This window comes from Pseudophryne corroboree, chromosome 4 (assembly GCF_028390025.1).
Source record: "Pseudophryne corroboree isolate aPseCor3 chromosome 4, aPseCor3.hap2, whole genome shotgun sequence".
In the NCBI taxonomy this organism is placed as follows: domain Eukaryota; kingdom Metazoa; phylum Chordata; class Amphibia; order Anura; family Myobatrachidae; genus Pseudophryne; species Pseudophryne corroboree.
The window spans coordinates 945,421,045-945,440,680 of record NC_086447.1 but is presented as its reverse complement, the minus strand read 5'-3'; the positions used below and the strand labels follow the sequence as shown (position 1 = coordinate 945,440,680).

General features: G+C 50.9%; 1 protein-coding gene across 2 annotated transcripts in view; it reads left to right on the top strand.

Annotated features, from left to right (window-relative positions):
- Positions 1-19,636, top strand: part of RAB3GAP2 (RAB3 GTPase activating non-catalytic protein subunit 2) — a 546,281-nt gene that overhangs the window by 322,131 nt on the left and 204,514 nt on the right. For both annotated transcript variants that reach the window (XM_063919133.1, XM_063919131.1), the window contains 2 exons: positions 812-902; positions 6,396-6,523. In XM_063919133.1, coding sequence (XP_063775203.1) covers positions 812-902; positions 6,396-6,523 — 219 coding nt within the window. The remainder of the gene's footprint in view (positions 1-811; positions 903-6,395; positions 6,524-19,636) is intronic.

Genomic DNA, 19,636 nt, shown 5'->3' with positions numbered 1-19,636 from the left:
GTTCTCTCTGTTGTGTCTCTAGGCCTGGTATGCCCCCAGTTATTGTATTATATGCCGAGTATCGCTGTGTAATGCCATTGTGTCCCTAATGCTTCTCCTCTTTCCGGAACGTTCTCTCTGTTGTGTCTCCAGGCCTGGTATGCCCCCAGTTATTGTATTATATGCCGAGTATCGCTGTGTAATGCCATTGTGTCCCTAATGCTTCTCCTCTTTCCGGAACGTTCTCTCTGTTGTGTCTCTAGGCCTGGTATGCCCCCAGTTATTGTATTATATGCCGAGTATCGCTGTGTAATGCCATTGTGTCCCTAATGCTTCTCCTCTTTCCGGAACGTTCTCTCTGTTGTGTCTCTAGGCCTGGTATGCCCCCAGTTATTGTATTATATGCCGAGTATCGCTGTGTAATGCCATTGTGTCCCTAATGCTTCTCCTCTTTCCGGAACGTTCTCTCTGTTGTGTCTCCAGGCCTGGTATGCCCCCAGTTATTGTATTATATGCCGAGTATCGCTGTGTAATGCCATTGTGTCCCTAATGCTTCTCCTCTTACCGGAACGTTCTCTCTGTTGTGTCTCTAGGCCTGGTATGCCCCCAGTTATTGTATTATATGCCGAGTATCGCTGTGTAATGCCATTGTGTCCCTAATGCTTCTCCTCTTACCGGAACGTTCTCTCTGTTGTGTCTCCAGGCCTGGTATGCCCCCAGTTATTGTATTATATGCAGAGTATTGAGATAGTCTTTGTAGTATTGCTGTGTAACGCCGCTGTGTTCTAACGCTTCTCCTCTTTCCGGAACGTTCTCTCTGTTCTGTCTCCAGGCCTTAGAAAGCATACTGGCCAGTGAGCGTGTTCCCCTCTCAGCGCTTACCAGCATCACGCAGGCGTTAATGGACTCACTCAGGAGTCAAGGTAAATGTAATATAACCTTTATATCTTATTACCAATCCATATGGTGCACATGTAGCACACCATCACACAGCTCCTACCCCCTGAGAAAATATATCTACTAAACTTTGCTGTTGTAAACAGATGGGTCCTCCGTTATCTTGGCTGTTTCTGCACCTAGACGGAGGTTTAGTCACGCCTAGGCGATAACTTAGGTTGCTGAGTTTAATCACAGACAGGCGCGTTGAGGCGCGACGAGATACTCCGCATGTAATACACATCTCCACCACTGGGTGGCTAATGCTCCACTAATCCAGTACTTTAGTTTGAATAGCGGCGGATTGATCTACAGTACAAGCTCTGGCAAATGGTCAGTTACGACTGTAATGTTAATGTACAGTCATGTACTGCATGCTGTACACACAGATGGTGACCAATGGTCAGACGGAGAGAGTTAAAAAAAAATTCAAATAGTTTATAAAGACGCAAATGAACGTGTTAAACACTTGTGTATGCAGACGCAACTAATGTGTGAAAAGAATAATGTAGCTTATTGACTTTAAAGTATGTACAGTGCACAAAATGAGCGTCCGAGTCCCCTTACGGCATAAACAAACACCAATGGGAAGGAATCGCTTCTTGCTTTACTTTTACACATGAACTTGTGTATCTTCCATGCAGCGACGTGGGCAAGCGGTGAAGGCTCCTGCCTACCACTCTGAGAGTCCTGGGTTCGATTCCCAAAGTGCCAATCTATTTTTTTTTTCCTCCTGACATTCACTTTATTATATATTTTTTTCTGTGTAATCCATTGTAATACATTCAATGGAAGGGTGCATACAGGTTTCACATAAATCAGGGTACATATGCATGAGCATCTAATTCCGCTATCTAAAATACACAGCGGTAATGAGCACCCGTAGACATACCAATAAATATAAATTAGTGTACACTGACGCAATTAACTGTTCGAGCAACACAGTACTGTAGATCATCTGCGATAGAGAATCTGTTTTGTACTTTATGAGAAGGGATCACGGCTACTGTACAATTGCACACCTACAGTATCAATGCGCCTGCAGTTCTCTGTGATTTTCATATACAGTATACTGTAGTATTGTGTTGTACATTTATTGTAACCTTACCTACCTCCCTGTCTACTGTATGAACTGTGCAGACTCCCTGGGTGGAAGTGGGATGGAGGTAGGGGAAGGTGTGGTGGCTTAATACACTGTTGTGTAATATGAGCGTCCAAGTCCCTTAGCGGCATAAAGGGGAGGGGGAAGGGTGAGGGGGAGGCAGGGATTAACCAGCGGAGTTCAGAGACGCTGTCGAAAATATTAATTGTCTGTCGGGACCCAAAAAAAGAAACCAATAAATTAATAAATAAAAATATTGTGTACAGACACAAACGAATGTATTAAAGCAATGGTCCATTGACGTTCGGTTTATGTGAGCTATTAAATTCAATTAAAATGGGCTTAAAGCTTAATATCTCAGGTTCTGAGTGTCCAGTCGGCTCAGAATCGGGTTGGAATGGAAGGGGGGATGATTAGCTACTGGAGGATACCCCACAAGTTACTGTGACCCCCACAAGGCTCATGGCAAGTGTCGGAACCCATGGTGGGTATGAATTAACGGGCCCATTATAGTCTATGGGAAAATGGGTCCCCTTTGCGTCCTGATATCTCTGGTTCTGGGTGTCCCAGAGGCTCGAGACCGATTCAATACAAAAGAGGAGACTCTGCTTTCGGGGCAGACCAACCACTAGTTTATGTGACACCGCAAAGAGAAGCGGCATGCAACCGTGTGTTGTGTCCCCTCCAGTTGTCCGCCCAGCTTGCACGGGATGCGGGGTTTCTGGCTAGATAGGAAATACTGTACAGAGACGCTAAGCACTGTAATTTGGCATCCAGGAACTTAGGGTGGAGCTTTTATCTCTCTCCATTACACTTAGTAAGATAACTCTTGCTGCTGTAGCCTTTAGAGCAGAGTACGTTACAAGCTGTGTGTGCTATTTAGTACTGAAATACAAAATACTGTACAGAGACGCTAAGCACAGTGATTTGGAGCTTTCAAATAGACCTGCTTTTTGCTGGCTTATTCAGATAGTCATGCACGGATCAGTGAGATCCGTGCATGCTTCTCTGTGTAAAAGGGTCAGAAACCGTTATAAATTAAAAAAAAAAAAAATTGTGTGAGGTCCCCCCTCCTAAGCATAACCAGCCTCGGGCTCTTTGAGACGCTCCTTGTAGTTTAAATACCGGGGAAAAATTGACTGGGGTCCCCCAGTATTTAGACAACCAACACCGGGCTCTTGGGCCGGCTCTGGTTCCAAAAATATGAGGGACAAAAGACGTAGGAGTCCCCAGTATTTTTAAAACCAGCAGCGGGCTCCACTAGCCGATAAGAAAATGCCACAGCCGGGGGACACTTTTATGTAGGTTCCTGCGGCCGTGGCATTACCCCCCCAACTAGTCACCACTGGCCGGGGTACCCTGGAGGAGTGGGGACCCCTTAAATAAAGGGGTCCCCCCTCCAGGCACCCAAGGGCCAGAGGTGAAGTCCGAGGCTGTCCCCCTCATCCCTGGGCGATGGATGGGGGACTGAGCCTTTTCCAGTGTAAAAAAAAAAAAGAGTATTGTCTTTTGTTTTAGAACTACAAGTCCCAGCAAGCCTCCCCCGCTTGCTGGTACTTGGATAACCACAAGTACCAGCATACGAGGAAATAACGGGTCCCGCTGGTACCTGTAGTTCTACAACAAAATAAATATCCAAATAAAAACAAGACACACACACCGTGATGGTAAAAATGTATTAAAACACACTTACACACTCATACATACCTACATCCCACGACGGCCAATCACGTCCACTTGTTCATGTAGAATCCAGTAGGGGTACCTGTGAAAACCCCCAATATACTCACCTATTACCCAGTGATGATCGGTCCCCTTTGTTCCTGAAGTCATTTACGGCTTTAAAAAAAAAAAAAAAATCCCGGTCCATGCCACTAAAGGGGTTCCATGTTTACTCATGGAACCCCTCTCCCCGAATGCCGGGACCCCCGTGACTCCTGTCACTGGAGATCCCAGCAGCCAATCAGGGAGCGCCACGTCATGGTGGCCTGTCAATCAGGCGGAGCGCAGCGGCTAGAGTGGAGCTTAGTGCAGCTCCATTCTGGCCTATGATGGGAAGTATGCGGTCTGTGGCTAACCGCGAGGTTAATTGGGGTCACTCTTCTGGGTGACCCCAATTAACTTCACGGTTAGCCGCAGACCGCATAGTTCCCATCATAGGCTAGGGAGGCGCGGTCTCCTCCATTCTAGCCGGTGCGCTCTCCTGATTGGCTGTGCGCTACTAGACTGTCAATCAGGAGAGTGCCATGACGTGGCGCTCCCTGATTGGCTGCTGAGATCTCCAGTGACAGGAGTTACAGGGGGTCCCGGCATTCGGGGAGAGGGGTTCCATATGTAAACACGGAACCCCTTCAGTGATGTGTACCGGGTTTTTTTTTTGTTTTGTTTTTTGACAGAGCCGTAAATGACTTCAGGAACAAAGAGGACCGATCATCACTGGGTAATGGGTGAGTATATTGGGGGTTTTCACAGGTACCCCTATTGGATTCTACATGGACAAGTGGACGTGATTGGCCGGCGTGGGATGTAGGTATGTATGAGTGTGTAAGTGTGTTTTAATACATTTGTACTGTCGCGGTGTGTGTGTCTTGTTTTTATTTGGGTAATTCTTTTGTTGTAGAACTACAGGTACCAACAGGCCCGTTATTTCCTCGCATGGTGGTACTTCTGGTTTTCCAAGTATCAGCAAGCGGGGGAGGTTTGCAGGGACTTGTAGTTCTAAAACAAAAGACAATATTCTATTTTTTACACTGGAAAAGGCTATCAGTTCTGCACCCACCGCCCTGGAGTGCGGGGAACAGCCTCGGGCTTCACCCCTGGCCCTTGGGTGCCCGGAGGGGGGCCCTTGATTTAAGTGGTCCCCACTCCCCAGGGATGACTAGTTGGGGGGGGGGGGGATTAATGCCATGGCCACAGGGACCAGTATAAAAGTGTCCCCCGGCTGTGGCATTATCTTCTCGGCTAGTGGAGCCCGCTGCTGGTTTTAAAAATACGTGGGACCCCTACGTCTTTTGTCACACATTTTTGGAACCAGGGCCGGCCCAAGAGCCCGAGGCTGGTTATGCTTAGGAGGGGGGACCCCATGCAATTTTTTTTTCTCCATTTATAACTATTTGTATACTGTACACAATGAAGCCCTGCACGGATCACACTGATTCGGCCGGCCTTCATTGTGTTAGGTCCGGCAGTGTGTTACTGTTCTCTCCTGTAAAACACTGCCGGCAATACAAATTACTTCCACATCGGTGAACTCAAATTTACAAAACACGGTAGTTTAGACAATTACCGTATTTTGTTTCAAAAAGTTGCATTCGTACACTGCCGATGTCAGCTGAGATTGATATCGGCAAAAATACAAATCTTAGTAAATATACCCCTAAGGGAGGAGCTTTTATCTCTCCCCATTATACTTATAAAGATAACACGTGCCGCTGTACGTTACTAAGTGTTCCTGCTAATTAGTACTCAAATAGAAAATACTGTACAGAGACGCTAAGCACCGTGATATGGCGTCCAGGAACGTAGGGAGGAGCTTCTATCTCTCCCCATTATACGTAATACTACGGGATTTGGACACTCACATATCCCTAACACCAATAGACCATACTGTACCTGTAACACGTTCCTTTGCATCTGTATATGCGTCTGTACTGTATATACTGTAATATACTGTATGACACACTGTAGCATAATGTAACGTAGTGCTAACGATGTAGTTCAGCATTGTATTTTAATGGAGACCATGCGCATTGGTGATTTGCAGACCTGTGACTGGGAAGGGTATAGGTGCGCAGATGCCAGGCTCACCTGATTGCAGACCTGTGACTGGGAAGGGTGTGCAGATGCCAGGCTCACCTGATTGCAAACCTGTGATTGGGAAGGGTGTGCCGATGCTGGACTCACCTGATTGCAGACCTGTGACTGGGAAGGGTATGGGTGTGCAGATGCCAGGCTCACCCGATTGCAGACCTGTGACTGGGAAGGGTGTGCCGATGCCAGGCTCACCTGATTGCAGACCTGTGACTGGGAAGGGTGTGCGGATGCCAGGCTCACCTGATTGCAGACCTGTGACGGAAGGGTATGAGTGTGCGGATACCAGGCTCACCTGATTGCAGACCTGTGACTGGGAAGGGTATGAGTGTGCGAATGCCAGGCTCACCTGATTGCAGACCTTTGACTGGGAAGGGTGTACGGATGCCAGGCTCACCTGATTGCAGACCTGTGACTGGGAAGGGTATGGGTGTGCGAATGCCAGGCTCACCTGATTGCAGACCTGTGACGGGCACCAGCACTATTTGCCGCTTCTGATTGGGGATCCACCTTTGGAGCAGGTCAGGGCGTTCATCATGGATTGATCAGCTTCTCGTCTCTTCCTCAGAGCTGGAGAGTGTAGACGAGGGTCTGCTGGGATTCTGTGAGGACAAACTGAAGCTTCTGCACCTTTATGAATCCGTCCAAGCAATCCAGTCTGTTGTGACAGAGACGTCTGCAGCTCCCGCAACAAAGGTCAGTGCTTGTGTAGAAAATGTCTCCAGTTCCATCTACAAAGAACTGAAGAACTGGCACTGCACGTGCGGTGTCACCATTATTAGTGGTGTGACCTATTGTTACCGTCTGCGTCGTCATCTATGCTCGGGTATCCCACATACAGGCTGACTGCTTCACCCTTATCGGAGCTCAGTGGAAGATACAGCAGTGAGCAGGGTCAGGGGTGCGTTATTAGCCATAGAGCACTGTAGGTGGTCCCTTCTTGTCCTGGTGGAGATAGTGCTGATGGTGAGTTGCTAGGCGTGGTGTATACTAGTGGAGCCGCGGTGACGGCTGTGGTGGTGGAGAGTTTGGGAAGTGGAAGATACAGCAGTGAGCAGGGTCAGGGGTGCGTTATTAGCCATAGAGCACTGTAGGTGGTCCCTTCTTGTTCTGGTGGAGATACTCGGTGCTGATGGTGAGTTGCTAGGCATGGTGTATACTAGTGGAGTCGCGGTGACGGCTGTGGTGGTGGAGAGTTTGGGAAGTGGAAGATACAGCAGTGAGCAGGGTCAGGGGTCTGTTATTAGCCATAGAGCACTGTAGGTGGTCCCTTCTTGTCTTGGTGGAGATACTCAGTGCTGATGGTGAGTTGCTAGGCATGGTGTATACTAGTGGAGTCCCAGTGACGGCTGTGGTGGTGGAGAGTTTGGGAAGTGGAAGATACAGCAGTGAGCAGGGTCAGGGGTGCGTTATTAGCCATAGAGCACTGTAGGTGGTCCCTTCTTGTTCTGGTGGAGATAGTGCTGATGGTGAGTTGCTAGGCGTGGTGTATACTAGTGGAGTCGCGGTGACGGCTGTGGTGGTGGAGAGTTTGGGAAGTGGAAGATACAGCAGTGAGCAGGGTCAGGGGTGCGTTATTAGCCATAGAGCACTGTAGGTGGTCCCTTCTTGTCTTGGTGGAGATACTCAGTGCTGATGGTGAGTTGCTAGGCGTGGTGTATACTATTGGAGTCGCGGTGACGGCTGTGGTGGTGGAGAGTTTGGGAAGTGGAAGATACAGCAGTGATCAGGGTCAGGGGTGCGTTATTAGCCATAGAGCACTGTAGGTGGTCCCTTCTTGTTCTGGTGGAGATAGTGCTGATGGTGAGTTGCTAGGCATGGTGTATACTAGTGGAGTCGCGGTGACGGTTGTGGTGGTGGAGAGTTTGGGAAGTGGAAGATACAGCAGTGAGCAGGGTCAGGGGTGCGTTATTAGCCATAGAGCACTGTAGGTGGTCCCTTCTTGTCCTGGTGGAGATAGTGCTGATGGTGAGTTGCTAGGCATGGTGTATACTAGTGGAGTCGCGGTGACGGCTGCGGTGGTGGAGAGTTTGGGAAGTGGAAGATACAGCAGTGAGCAGGGTCAGGGGTGCGTTATTAGCCATAGAGCACTATAGGTGGTCCCTTCTTGTTCTGGTGGAGATAGTGCTGATGGTGAGTTGCTAGGCATGGTGTATACTAGTGGAGTCGCGGTGACGGTTGTGGTGGTGGAGAGTTTGGGAAGTGGAAGATACAGCAGTGATCAGGGTCAGGGGTGCGTTATTAGCCATAGAGCACTGTAGGTGGTCCCTTCTTGTCCTGGTGGAGATAGTGCTGATGGTGAGTTGCTAGGCGTGGTGTATACTAGTGGAGTCGCGGTGACGGTTGTGGTGGTGGAGAGTTTGGGAAGTGGAAGATACAGCAGTGAGCAGGGTCAGGGGTGCGTTATTAGCCATAGAGCACTGTAGGTGGTCCCTTCTTGTTCTGGTGGAGATAGTGCTGATGGTGAGTTGCTAGGCATGGTGTATACTAGTGGAGTCGCGGTGACGGTTGTGGTGGTGGAGAGTTTGGGAAGTGGAAGATACAGCAGTGAGCAGGGTTAGGGGTGCGTTATTAGCCATAGAGCACTGTAGGTGGTCCCTTCTTGTTCTGGTGGAGATAGTGCTGATGGTGAGTTGCTAGGCATGGTGTATACTAGTGGAGTCGCGGTGACGGCTGCGGTGGTGGAGAGTTTGGGAAGTGGAAGATACAGCAGTGATCAGGGTCAGGGGTGCGTTATTAGCCATAGAGCACTGTAGGTGGTCCCTTCTTGTCTTGGTGGAGATACTCAGTGCTGATGGTGAGTTGCTAGGCGTGGTGTATACTAGTGGAGTCGCGGTGACGGCTGTGGTGGTGGTGGAGAGTTTGGGAAGTGGAAGATACAGCAGTGAGCAGGGTCAGGGGTCTGTTATTAGCCATAGAGCACTGTAGGTGGTCCCTTCTTGTCTTGGTGGAGATACTCAGTGCTGATGGTGAGTTGCTAGGCGTGGTGTATACTAGTGGAGTCGCGGTGACGGCTGTGGTGGTGGAGAGTTTGGCAAGTAGAAGATACAGCAGTGATCAGGGTCAGGGGTGCGTTATTAGCCATAGAGGACTGTAGGTGGTCCCTTCTTGTCCTGGTGGAGATAGTGCTGATGGTGAGTTGCTAGGCATGGTGTATACTAGTGGAGTCGCGGTGACGGCTGTGGTGGTGGAGAGTTTGGGAAGTGGAAGATACAGCAGTGATCAGGGTCAGGGGTGCGTTATTAGCCATAGAGCACTGTAGGTGGTCCCTTCTTGTCCTGGTGGAGATAGTGCTGATGGTGAGTTGCTAGGCGTGGTGTATACTAGTGGAGTCGCGGTGACGGCTGTGGTGGTGGAGAGTTTGGGAAGTGGAAGATACAGCAGTGAGCAGGGTCAGGGGTGCGTTATTAGCCATAGAGCACTGTAGGTGGTCCCTTCTTGTTCTGGTGGAGATACTCGGTGCTGATGGTGAGTTGCTAGGCATGGTGTATACTAGTGGAGTCGCGGTGACGGCTGTGGTGGTGGAGAGTTTGGGAAGTGGAAGATACAGCAGTGAGCAGGGTCAGGGGTCTGTTATTAGCCATAGAGCACTGTAGGTGGTCCCTTCTTGTCTTGGTGGAGATACTCAGTGCTGATGGTGAGTTGCTAGGCGTGGTGTATACTAGTGGAGTCGCGGTGACGGCTGTGGTGGTGGAGAGTTTGGGAAGTAGAAGATACAGCAGTGATCAGGGTCAGGGGTGCGTTATTAGCCATAGAGCACTGTAGGTGGTCCCTTCTTGTCCTGGTGGAGATAGTGCTCATGGTGAGTTGCTAGGCGTGGTGTATACTAGTGGAGTCGCGGTGACGGCTGTGGTGGTGGAGAGTTTGGGAAGTGGAAGATACAGCAGTGAGCAGGGTCAGGGGTGCGTTATTAGCCATAGAGCACTGTAGGTGGTCCCTTCTTGTTCTGGTGGAGATAGTGCTGATGGTGAGTTGCTAGGCATGGTGTATACTAGTGGAGTCGCGGTGACGGCTGTGGTGGTGGAGAGTTTGGGAAGTGGAAGATACAGCAGTGAGCAGGGTCAGGTGTGCGTTATTAGCCATAGAGCACTGTAGGTGGTCCCTTCTTGTTCTGGTGGAGATACTCGGTGCTGATGGTGAGTTGCTAGGCATGGTGTATACTAGTGGAGTCGCGGTGACGGCTGTGGTGGTGGAGAGTTTGGGAAGGGGAAGATACAGCAGTGAGCAGGGTCAGGGGTCTGTTATTAGCCATAGAGCACTGTAGGTGGTCCCTTCTTGTCTTGGTGGAGATACTCAGTGCTGATGGTGAGTTGCTAGGCGTGGTGTATACTAGTGGAGTCGCGGTGACGGCTGTGGTGGTGGAGAGTTTGGGAAGTAGAAGATACAGCAGTGATCAGGGTCAGGGGTGCGTTATTAGCCATAGAGCACTGTAGGTGGTCCCTTCTTGTCCTGGTGGAGATAGTGCTGATGGTGAGTTGCTAGGCATGGTGTATACTAGTGGAGTCGCGGTGACGGCTGTGGTGGTGAAGAGTTTGGGAAGTGGAAGATACAGCAGTGATCAGGGTCAGGGGTGCGTTATTAGCCATAGAGCACTGTAGGTGGTCCCTTCTTGTCCTGGTGGAGATAGTGCTCATGGTGAGTTGCTAGGCGTGGTGTATACTAGTGGAGTCGCGGTGACGGCTGTGGTGGTGGAGAGTTTGGGAAGTGGAAGATACAGCAGTGAGCAGGGTCAGGGGTGCGTTATTAGCCATAGAGCACTGTAGGTGGTCCCTTCTTGTTCTGGTGGAGATAGTGCTGATGGTGAGTTGCTAGGCATGGTGTATACTAGTGGAGTCGCGGTGACGGCTGTGGTGGTGGAGAGTTTGGGAAGTGGAAGATAAAGCAGTGAGCAGGGTCAGGGGTGCGTTATTAGCCATAGAGCACTGTAGGTGGTCCCTTCTTGTCCTGGTGGAGATAGTGCTGATGGTGAGTTGCTAGGCGTGGTGTATACTAGTGGAGTCGCGGTGACGGCTGTGGTGGTGGAGAGTTTGGGAAGTGGAAGATACAGCAGTGAGCAGGGTCAGGGGTCTGTTATTAGCCATAGAGCACTGTAGGTGGTCCCTTCTTGTCTTGGTGGAGATACTCGGTGCTGATGGTGAGTTGCTAGGCATGGTGTATACTAGTGGAGTCGCGGTGACGGCTGTGGTGGTGGAGAGTTCGGGAAGTGGAAGATACAGCAGTGAGCAGGGTCAGGGGTGCGTTATTAGCCATAGAGCACTGTAGGTGGTCCCTTCTTGTCCTGGTGGAGATAGTGCTGATGGTGAGTTGCTAGGCGTGGTGTATACTAGTGGAGTCGCGGTGACGGCTGTGGTGGTGGAGAGTTTGGGAAGTGGAAGATACAGCAGTGAGCAGGGTTAGGGGTCTGTTATTAGCCATAGAGCACTGTAGGTGGTCCCTTCTTGTCCTGGTGGAGATAGTGCTGCTGGTGAGTTGCTAGGCGTGGTGTATACTAGTGGAGTCCCGGTGACGGCTGTGGTGGTGGAGAGTTTGGGAAGTGGAAGATACAGCAGTGAGCAGGGTTAGGGGTCTGTTATTAGCCATAGAGCACTGTAGGTGGTCCCTTCTTGTCCTGGTGGAGATACTCAGTGCTGATGGTGAGTTGCTAGGCATGGTGTATACTAGTGGAGTCGCGGTGACGGCTGTTGTGGTGGAGAGTTGGGGAAGTGGAAGATACAGCAGTGAGCAGGGTCAGGGGTGCGTTATTAGCCATAGAGCGCTGTAGGTGGTCCCTTCTTGTCTTGGTGGAGATAGTGCTGATGGTGAGTTGCTAGGCGTGGTGTATACTAGTGGAGTCGCGGTGACGGCTGTGGTGGTGGAGAGTTTGGGAAGTGGAAGATACAGCAGTGAGCAGGGTCAGGGGTGCGTTATTAGCCATAGAGCACTATAGGTGGTCCCTTCTTGTTCTGGTGGAGATAGTGCTGATGGTGAGTTGCTAGGCATGGTGTATACTAGTGGAGTCGCGGTGACGGTTGTGGTGGTGGAGAGTTTGGGAAGTGGAAGATACAGCAGTGATCAGGGTCAGGGGTGCGTTATTAGCCATAGAGCACTGTAGGTGGTCCCTTCTTGTTCTGGTGGAGATAGTGCTGATGGTGAGTTGCTAGGCATGGTGTATACTAGTGGAGTCGCGGTGACGGTTGTGGTGGTGGAGAGTTTGGGAAGTGGAAGATACAGCAGTGAGCAGGGTTAGGGGTGCGTTATTAGCCATAGAGCACTGTAGGTGGTCCCTTCTTGTCCTGGTGGAGATAGTGCTGATGGTGAGTTGCTAGGCATGGTGTATACTAGTGGAGTCGCGGTGACGGCTGCGGTGGTGGAGAGTTTGGGAAGTGGAAGATACAGCAGTGATCAGGGTCAGGGGTGCGTTATTAGCCATAGAGCGCTGTAGGTGGTCCCTTCTTGTCTTGGTGGAGATACTCAGTGCTGATGGTGAGTTGCTAGGCGTGGTGTATACTAGTGGAGTCGCGGTGACGGCTGCGGTGGTGGAGAGTTTGGGAAGTGGAAGATACAGCAGTGATCAGGGTCAGGGGTGCGTTATTAGCCATAGAGCACTGTAGGTGGTCCCTTCTTGTCCTGGTGGAGATACTCAGTGCTGATGGTGAGTTGCTAGGCGTGGTGTATACTAGTGGAGTCGCGGTGACGGCTGTGGTGGTGGTGGAGAGTTTGGGAAGTGGAAGATACAGCAGTGAGCAGGGTCAGGGGTCTGTTATTAGCCATAGAGCACTGTAGGTGGTCCCTTCTTGTCTTGGTGGAGATACTCAGTGCTGATGGTGAGTTGCTAGGCGTGGTGTATACTAGTGGAGTCGCGGTGACGGCTGTGGTGGTGGAGAGTTTGGGAAGTGGAAGATACAGCAGTGATCAGGGTCAGGGGTGCGTTATTAGCCATAGAGCACTGTAGGTGGTCCCTTCTTGTCCTGGTGGAGATAGTGCTGATGGTGAGTTGCTAGGCGTGGTGTATACTAGTGGAGTCGCGGTGACGGCTGTGGTGGTGGAGAGTTTGGGAAGTGGAAGATACAGCAGTGAGCAGGGTCAGGGGTGCGTTATTAGCCATAGAGCACTGTAGGTGGTCCCTTCTTGTTCTGGTGGAGATACTCGGTGCTGATGGTGAGTTGCTAGGCATGGTGTATACTAGTGGAGTCGCGGTGACGGCTGTGGTGGTGGAGAGTTTGGGAAGTGGAAGATACAGCAGTGAGCAGGGTCAGGGGTCTGTTATTAGCCATAGAGCACTGTAGGTGGTCCCTTCTTGTCTTGGTGGAGATACTCAGTGCTGATGGTGAGTTGCTAGGCATGGTGTATACTAGTGGAGTCCCGGTGACGGCTGTGGTGGTAGAGAGTTTGGGAAGTGGAAGATAACGCACCCCTGACCCTGCTCACTGCTGTATCTTCCACTTCCCAAACTCTCCACCACCACAGCCGTCACCGCGACTCCACTAGTATACACCACGCCTAGCAACTCACCATCAGCACTATCTCCACCAGAACAAGAAGGGACCACCTACAGTGCTCTATGGCTAATAACGCACCCCTGACCCTGCTCACTGCTGTATTAGCCATAGAGCACTGTAGGTGGTCCCTTCTTGTTCTGGTGGAGATAGTGCTGATGGTGAGTTGCTAGGCGTGGTGTATACTAGTGGAGTCGCGGTGACGGCTGTGGTGGTGGAGAGTTTGGGAAGTGGAAGATACAGCAGTGAGCAGGGTCAGGGGTGCGTTATTAGCCATAGAGCACTGTAGGTGGTCCCTTCTTGTCTTGGTGGAGATACTCAGTGCTGATGGTGAGTTGCTAGGCGTGGTGTATACTATTGGAGTCGCGGTGACGGCTGTGGTGGTGGAGAGTTTGGGAAGTGGAAGATACAGCAGTGAGCAGGGTCAGGGGTGCGTTATTAGCCATAGAGCACTGTAGGTGGTCCCTTCTTGTTCTGGTGGAGATACTCGGTGCTGATGGTGAGTTGCTAGGCATGGTGTATACTAGTGGAGTCGCGGTGACGGCTGTGGTGGTGGAGAGTTTGGGAAGTGGAAGATACAGCAGTGAGCAGGGTCAGGGGTGCGTTATTAGCCATAGAGCACTGTAGGTGGTCCCTTCTTGTTCTGGTGGAGATACTCGGTGCTGATGGTGAGTTGCTAGGCATGGTGTATACTAGTGGAGTCGCGGTGACGGCTGTGGTGGTGGAGAGTTTGGGAAGTGGAAGATACAGCAGTGAGCAGGGTCAGGGGTCTGTTATTAGCCATAGAGCACTGTAGGTGGTCCCTTCTTGTCTTGGTGGAGATACTCAGTGCTGATGGTGAGTTGCTAGGCGTGGTGTATACTAGTGGAGTCGCGGTGACGGCTGTGGTGGTGGAGAGTTTGGGAAGTAGAAGATACAGCAGTGATCAGGGTCAGGGGTGCGTTATTAGCCATAGAGCACTGTAGGTGGTCCCTTCTTGTCCTGGTGGAGATAGTGCTCATGGTGAGTTGCTAGGCGTGGTGTATACTAGTGGAGTCGCGGTGACGGCTGTGGTGGTGGAGAGTTTGGGAAGTGGAAGATACAGCAGTGAGCAGGGTCAGGGGTGCGTTATTAGCCATAGAGCACTGTAGGTGGTCCCTTCTTGTCTTGGTGGAGATACTCAGTGCTGATGGTGAGTTGCTAGGCGTGGTGTATACTATTGGAGTCGCGGTGACGGCTGTGGTGGTGGAGAGTTTGGGAAGTGGAAGATACAGCAGTGATCAGGGTCAGGGGTGCGTTATTAGCCATAGAGCACTGTAGGTGGTCCCTTCTTGTTCTGGTGGAGATAGTGCTGATGGTGAGTTGCTAGGCATGGTGTATACTAGTGGAGTCGCGGTGACGGCTGCGGTGGTGGAGAGTTTGGGAAGTGGAAGATACAGCAGTGATCAGGGTCAGGGGTGCGTTATTAGCCATAGAGCACTGTAGGTGGTCCCTTCTTGTTCTGGTGGAGATAGTGCTGATGGTGAGTTGCTAGGCATGGTGTATACTAGTGGAGTCGCGGTGACGGTTGTGGTGGTGGAGAGTTTGGGAAGTGGAAGATACAGCAGTGAGCAGGGTCAGGGGTGCGTTATTAGCCATAGAGCACTGTAGGTGGTCCCTTCTTGTCCTGGTGGAGATAGTGCTGATGGTGAGTTGCTAGGCATGGTGTATACTAGTGGAGTCGCGGTGACGGCTGTGGTGGTGGAGAGTTTGGGAAGTGGAAGATACAGCAGTGATCAGGGTCAGGGGTGCGTTATTAGCCATAGAGCACTGTAGGTGGTCCCTTCTTGTCCTGGTGGAGATAGTGCTCATGGTGAGTTGCTAGGCGTGGTGTATACTAGTGGAGTCGCGGTGACGGCTGTGGTGGTGGAGAGTTTGGGAAGTGGAAGATACAGCAGTGAGCAGGGTCAGGGGTGCGTTATTAGCCATAGAGCACTGTAGGTGGTCCCTTCTTGTTCTGGTGGAGATAGTGCTGATGGTGAGTTGCTAGGCATGGTGTATACTAGTGGAGTCGCGGTGACGGCTGTGGTGGTGGAGAGTTTGGGAAGTGGAAGATACAGCAGTGAGCAGGGTCAGGGGTGCGTTATTAGCCATAGAGCACTGTAGGTGGTCCCTTCTTGTTCTGGTGGAGATAGTGCTGATGGTGAGTTGCTAGGCGTGGTGTATACTAGTGGAGTCGCGGTGACGGCTGTGGTGGTGGAGAGTTTGGGAAGTGGAAGAAGGGGAGCCGGAGAGCCTGGTCGGAGGTTGTGAATGGGAGTATTCAGAGAAGAATAGTAGTTCTAATGGTTGGAGGGTAATAGGGGTTGTGGAAATGGGTATCTAGGGGTGGCAGAAGGAGACCTACTGTATTTCATGGTTGGATTTGCAGGTGGAAGGTGGTAGAGAGGAAGAGGTTCAGCATTACTGGATTATTGTACTTTCTGTACTAGTTACCAGCCCGTCACAATGACAGACAACATAACAGTAATATCCGCGCCTGCGGCTGTGCACGCCTGAATAGTTACGTCAGCTGTCATCTAGTGGCTGCCAGCATGCAATACACTCAAATTCCCCCCATAGAGACGAGTAGCAGCGTTAGCCTTTTATTATATAGGATATCACTAATAATCATTTTTCATGATGTGTATTTGTATGAGAACCATTATTATTTCATGGGATTGTTAAAGCCAGGTCTGTTAATAAAGTGAGTACTTAGTTGTACACATGTGAATACGTCTGGCGCTGTGTGTGACATGTCTGAGCCCTTCACTGCAGATGTGTAACTTCATGTCTGCATACAGTAGCTGAGGACCAGTCTCACTCATCCTCAGCTGTGATAAGAAGTGATGACCTAGGAGTGAGGCTGGTGGAGACAACAGGGGACAGTAATGCTAGAAGGGAAAGATGTGGCCAGCTCTGTTTACATGAGGGGAATGTCCTCATAAAGGCTAATGTTACATTAACCTCTACACTGTAGAAAGATAATGGAGTCCAACATAGCTTCCACACATTCGGGGCCATCACATATGAAAGGACGGAGGGGAGGCAGTGAGGGGGTGTCCCGTATTTGAAATGATGTGACCCCAAGTAGCTATTGTTAGGGGATCACCTGTGATCACCAAACAGTATTGCTCTGCGCAGTGGAAAACCTATATAGGTGGGTAGGCTGTGCGTGTCCTATCGCCCAACTAACAGCACCTGTACCTGAGGGGACACCACATTTGTGACCACCAGAGATGGGGAGGGCACATTGCCGTTTATCACCCCCATAGTGACGGCACACACTTGGTGGCACCCTTGTTTCTTAGTTGATCACCAGAGATGGGGAGGGCACATTGCCGTCTATCACCCCCATAGTGACGGCACACACTTGGTGGCACCCTTGTTTCTTAGTGTGATCACCAGAGATGGGGGGGGGCACATTGCCGTCTATCACCCCCATAGTGACGTCACACACTTGGTGGCACCCTTGTTTCTTAGTGTGATCACCAGAGATGGGGAGGGCACATTGCCGTCTACCACCCCCATAGTGACGGCACACACTTGGTGGCACCCTTGTTTCTTAGTGTGATCACCAGAGATGGGGGGGGCACATTGCGGCCTATCACCCCCATAGTGACGTCACACACTTGGTAGCACCCTTGTTTCTTAGTGTGATCACCAGAGATGGGGGGGGGCACATTGCCGTCTATCACCCCCATAGTGACGTCACACACTTGGTGGCACCCTTGTTTCTTAGTGTGATCACCAGAGATGGGGAGGGCACATTGCCGTCTACCACCCCCATAGTGACGGCACACACTTGGTGGCACCCTTGTTTCTTAGTGTGATCACCAGAGATGGGGGGGGCACATTGCGGCCTATCACCCCCATAGTGACGTCACACACTTGGTAGCACCCTTGTTTCTTAGTGTGATCACCAGAGATGGGGGGGGCACATTGCGGCCTATCACCCCCATAGTGACGGCACACACTTGGTGACACCCTTGTTTCTTAGTGTGATCACCAGAGATGGGGAGGGCACATTGCTGTCTACCACCCCCATAGTGACGGCACACACTTGGTGGTACCCTTGTTTCTTAGTGTGATCACCAGAGATGGGGAGGGCACATTGCGGCCTATCACCCCCATAGTGACGTCACACACTTGGTGGCACCCTTGTTTCTTAGTGTAATCACCAGAGATGGGGAGGGCACATTGCCGTCTATCACCCCCATAGTGACGGCACACACTTGGTAGCACCCTTGTTTCTTAGTGTGATCACCAGAGATGGGGAGGGCACATTGCCGTCTATCACCCCCATAGTGACGTCACACACTTGGTGGCACCCTTGTTTCTTAGTGTAATCGCCAGAGATGGGGAGGGCACATTGCCGTCTATCACCCCCATAGTGACGGCACACACTTGGTGGCACCCTTGTTTCTTAGTGTGATCACCAGAGATGGGGAGGGCACATTGCCGTCTATCACCCCCATAGTGACGGCACACACTTGGTGGCACCCTTGTGTCTTAGTGTGATCACCAGAGATGGGGAGGGCACATTGCGGCCTATCACCCCCATAGTGACGTCACACACTTGGTGGCACCCTTGTTTCTTAGTGTAATCACCAGAGATGGGGGGGGCACATTGCTGTCTATCACCCCCATAGTGACGGCACACACTTGGTGGCACCCTTGTTTCTTAGTGTAATCACCAGAGATGGGGAGGGCACATTGCCGTCTATCACCCCCATAGTGACGTCACACACTTGGTGGCACCCTTGTTTCTTAGTGTAATCGCCAGAGATGGGGAGGGCACATTGCCGTCTATCACCCCCATAGTGACGGCACACACTTGGTGGCACCCTTGTTTCTTAGTGTGATCACCAGAGATGGGGAGGGCACATTGCCGTCTATCACCCCCATAGTGACGGCACACACTTGGTGGCACCCTTGTGTCTTAGTGTGATCACCAGAGATGGGGAGGGCACATTGCGGCCTATCACCCCCATAGTGACGTCACACACTTGGTGGCACCCTTGTTTCTTAGTGTAATCACCAGAGATGGGGGGGGCACATTGCTGTCTATCACCCCCATAGTGACGGCACACACTTGGTGGCACCCTTGTTTCTTAGTGTAATCACCAGAGATGGGGAGGGCACATTGCCGTCTATCACCCCCATAGTGACGGCACACACTTGGTAGCACCCTTGTTTCTTAGTGTGATCACCAGAGATGGGGAGGGCACATTGCCGTCTATCACCCCCATAGTAACGGCACACACTTGGTAGCACCCTTGTTTCTTAGTGTGATCACCAGAGATGGGGAGGGCACATTGCCGTCTATCACCCCCATAGTGACGGCACACACTTGGTAGCACCCTTGTTTCTTAGTGTGATCACCAGAGATGGGGAGGGCACATTGCCGTCTATCACCCCCATAGTGACGGCACACACTTGGTAGCACCCTTGTTTCTTAGTGTGATCACCAGAGATGGGGAGGGCACATTGCCGTCTATCACCCCCATAGTGACGTCACACACTTGGTGGCACCCTTGTTTCTTAGTGTGATCACCAGAGATGGGGAGGGCACTTTGCCGTCTACCACCCCCATAGTGACGGCACACACTTGGTGGCACCCTTGTTTCTTAGTGTAATCACCAGAGATGGGGAGGGCACATTGCCGTCTATCACCCTCATAGTGACGGCACACACTTGGTAGCACCCTTGTTTCTTAGTGTGATCACCAGAGATGGGGGGGGCACATTGCCGTCTATCACCCTCATAGTGACGGCACACACTTGGTAGCACCCTTGTTTCTTAGTGTAATCACCAGAGATGGGGGGGGCACATTGCCGTCTATCACCCTCATAGTGACGGCACACACTTGGTGGCACCCTTGTTTCTTAGTGTGATCACCAGAGATGGGGAGGGCACATTGCCGTCTATCACCCTCATAGTGACGGCACACACTTGGTGGCACCCTTGTTTCTTAGTGTGATCACCAGACAATGAGTGAAACTGGACACAACAAATAGCATTATCACACAAAGGGAATCTACATCCCAGATCTGCGGCAGATAAACAAGACTGGTTCCCTTATTTCATGTAGCAGCTTTGTTAGTTAAACTCTAGTCCTCCTTGTTGGATATACCGTATTACCGTATACCATATTATTCCTACACACAGCGTGTACAATCCAGACAGAAAACAGAAATGGATGAAACCCAATATGATCATATTCAGGTGCAGATGTTGTACTGTCCTACACGTACAGTGCGTTTGGGAAGTATTCACAGCGCTTCACTTTTTCCACATTTTGTTATGTTACAGCCTTATTCCAAACTGGAATAAA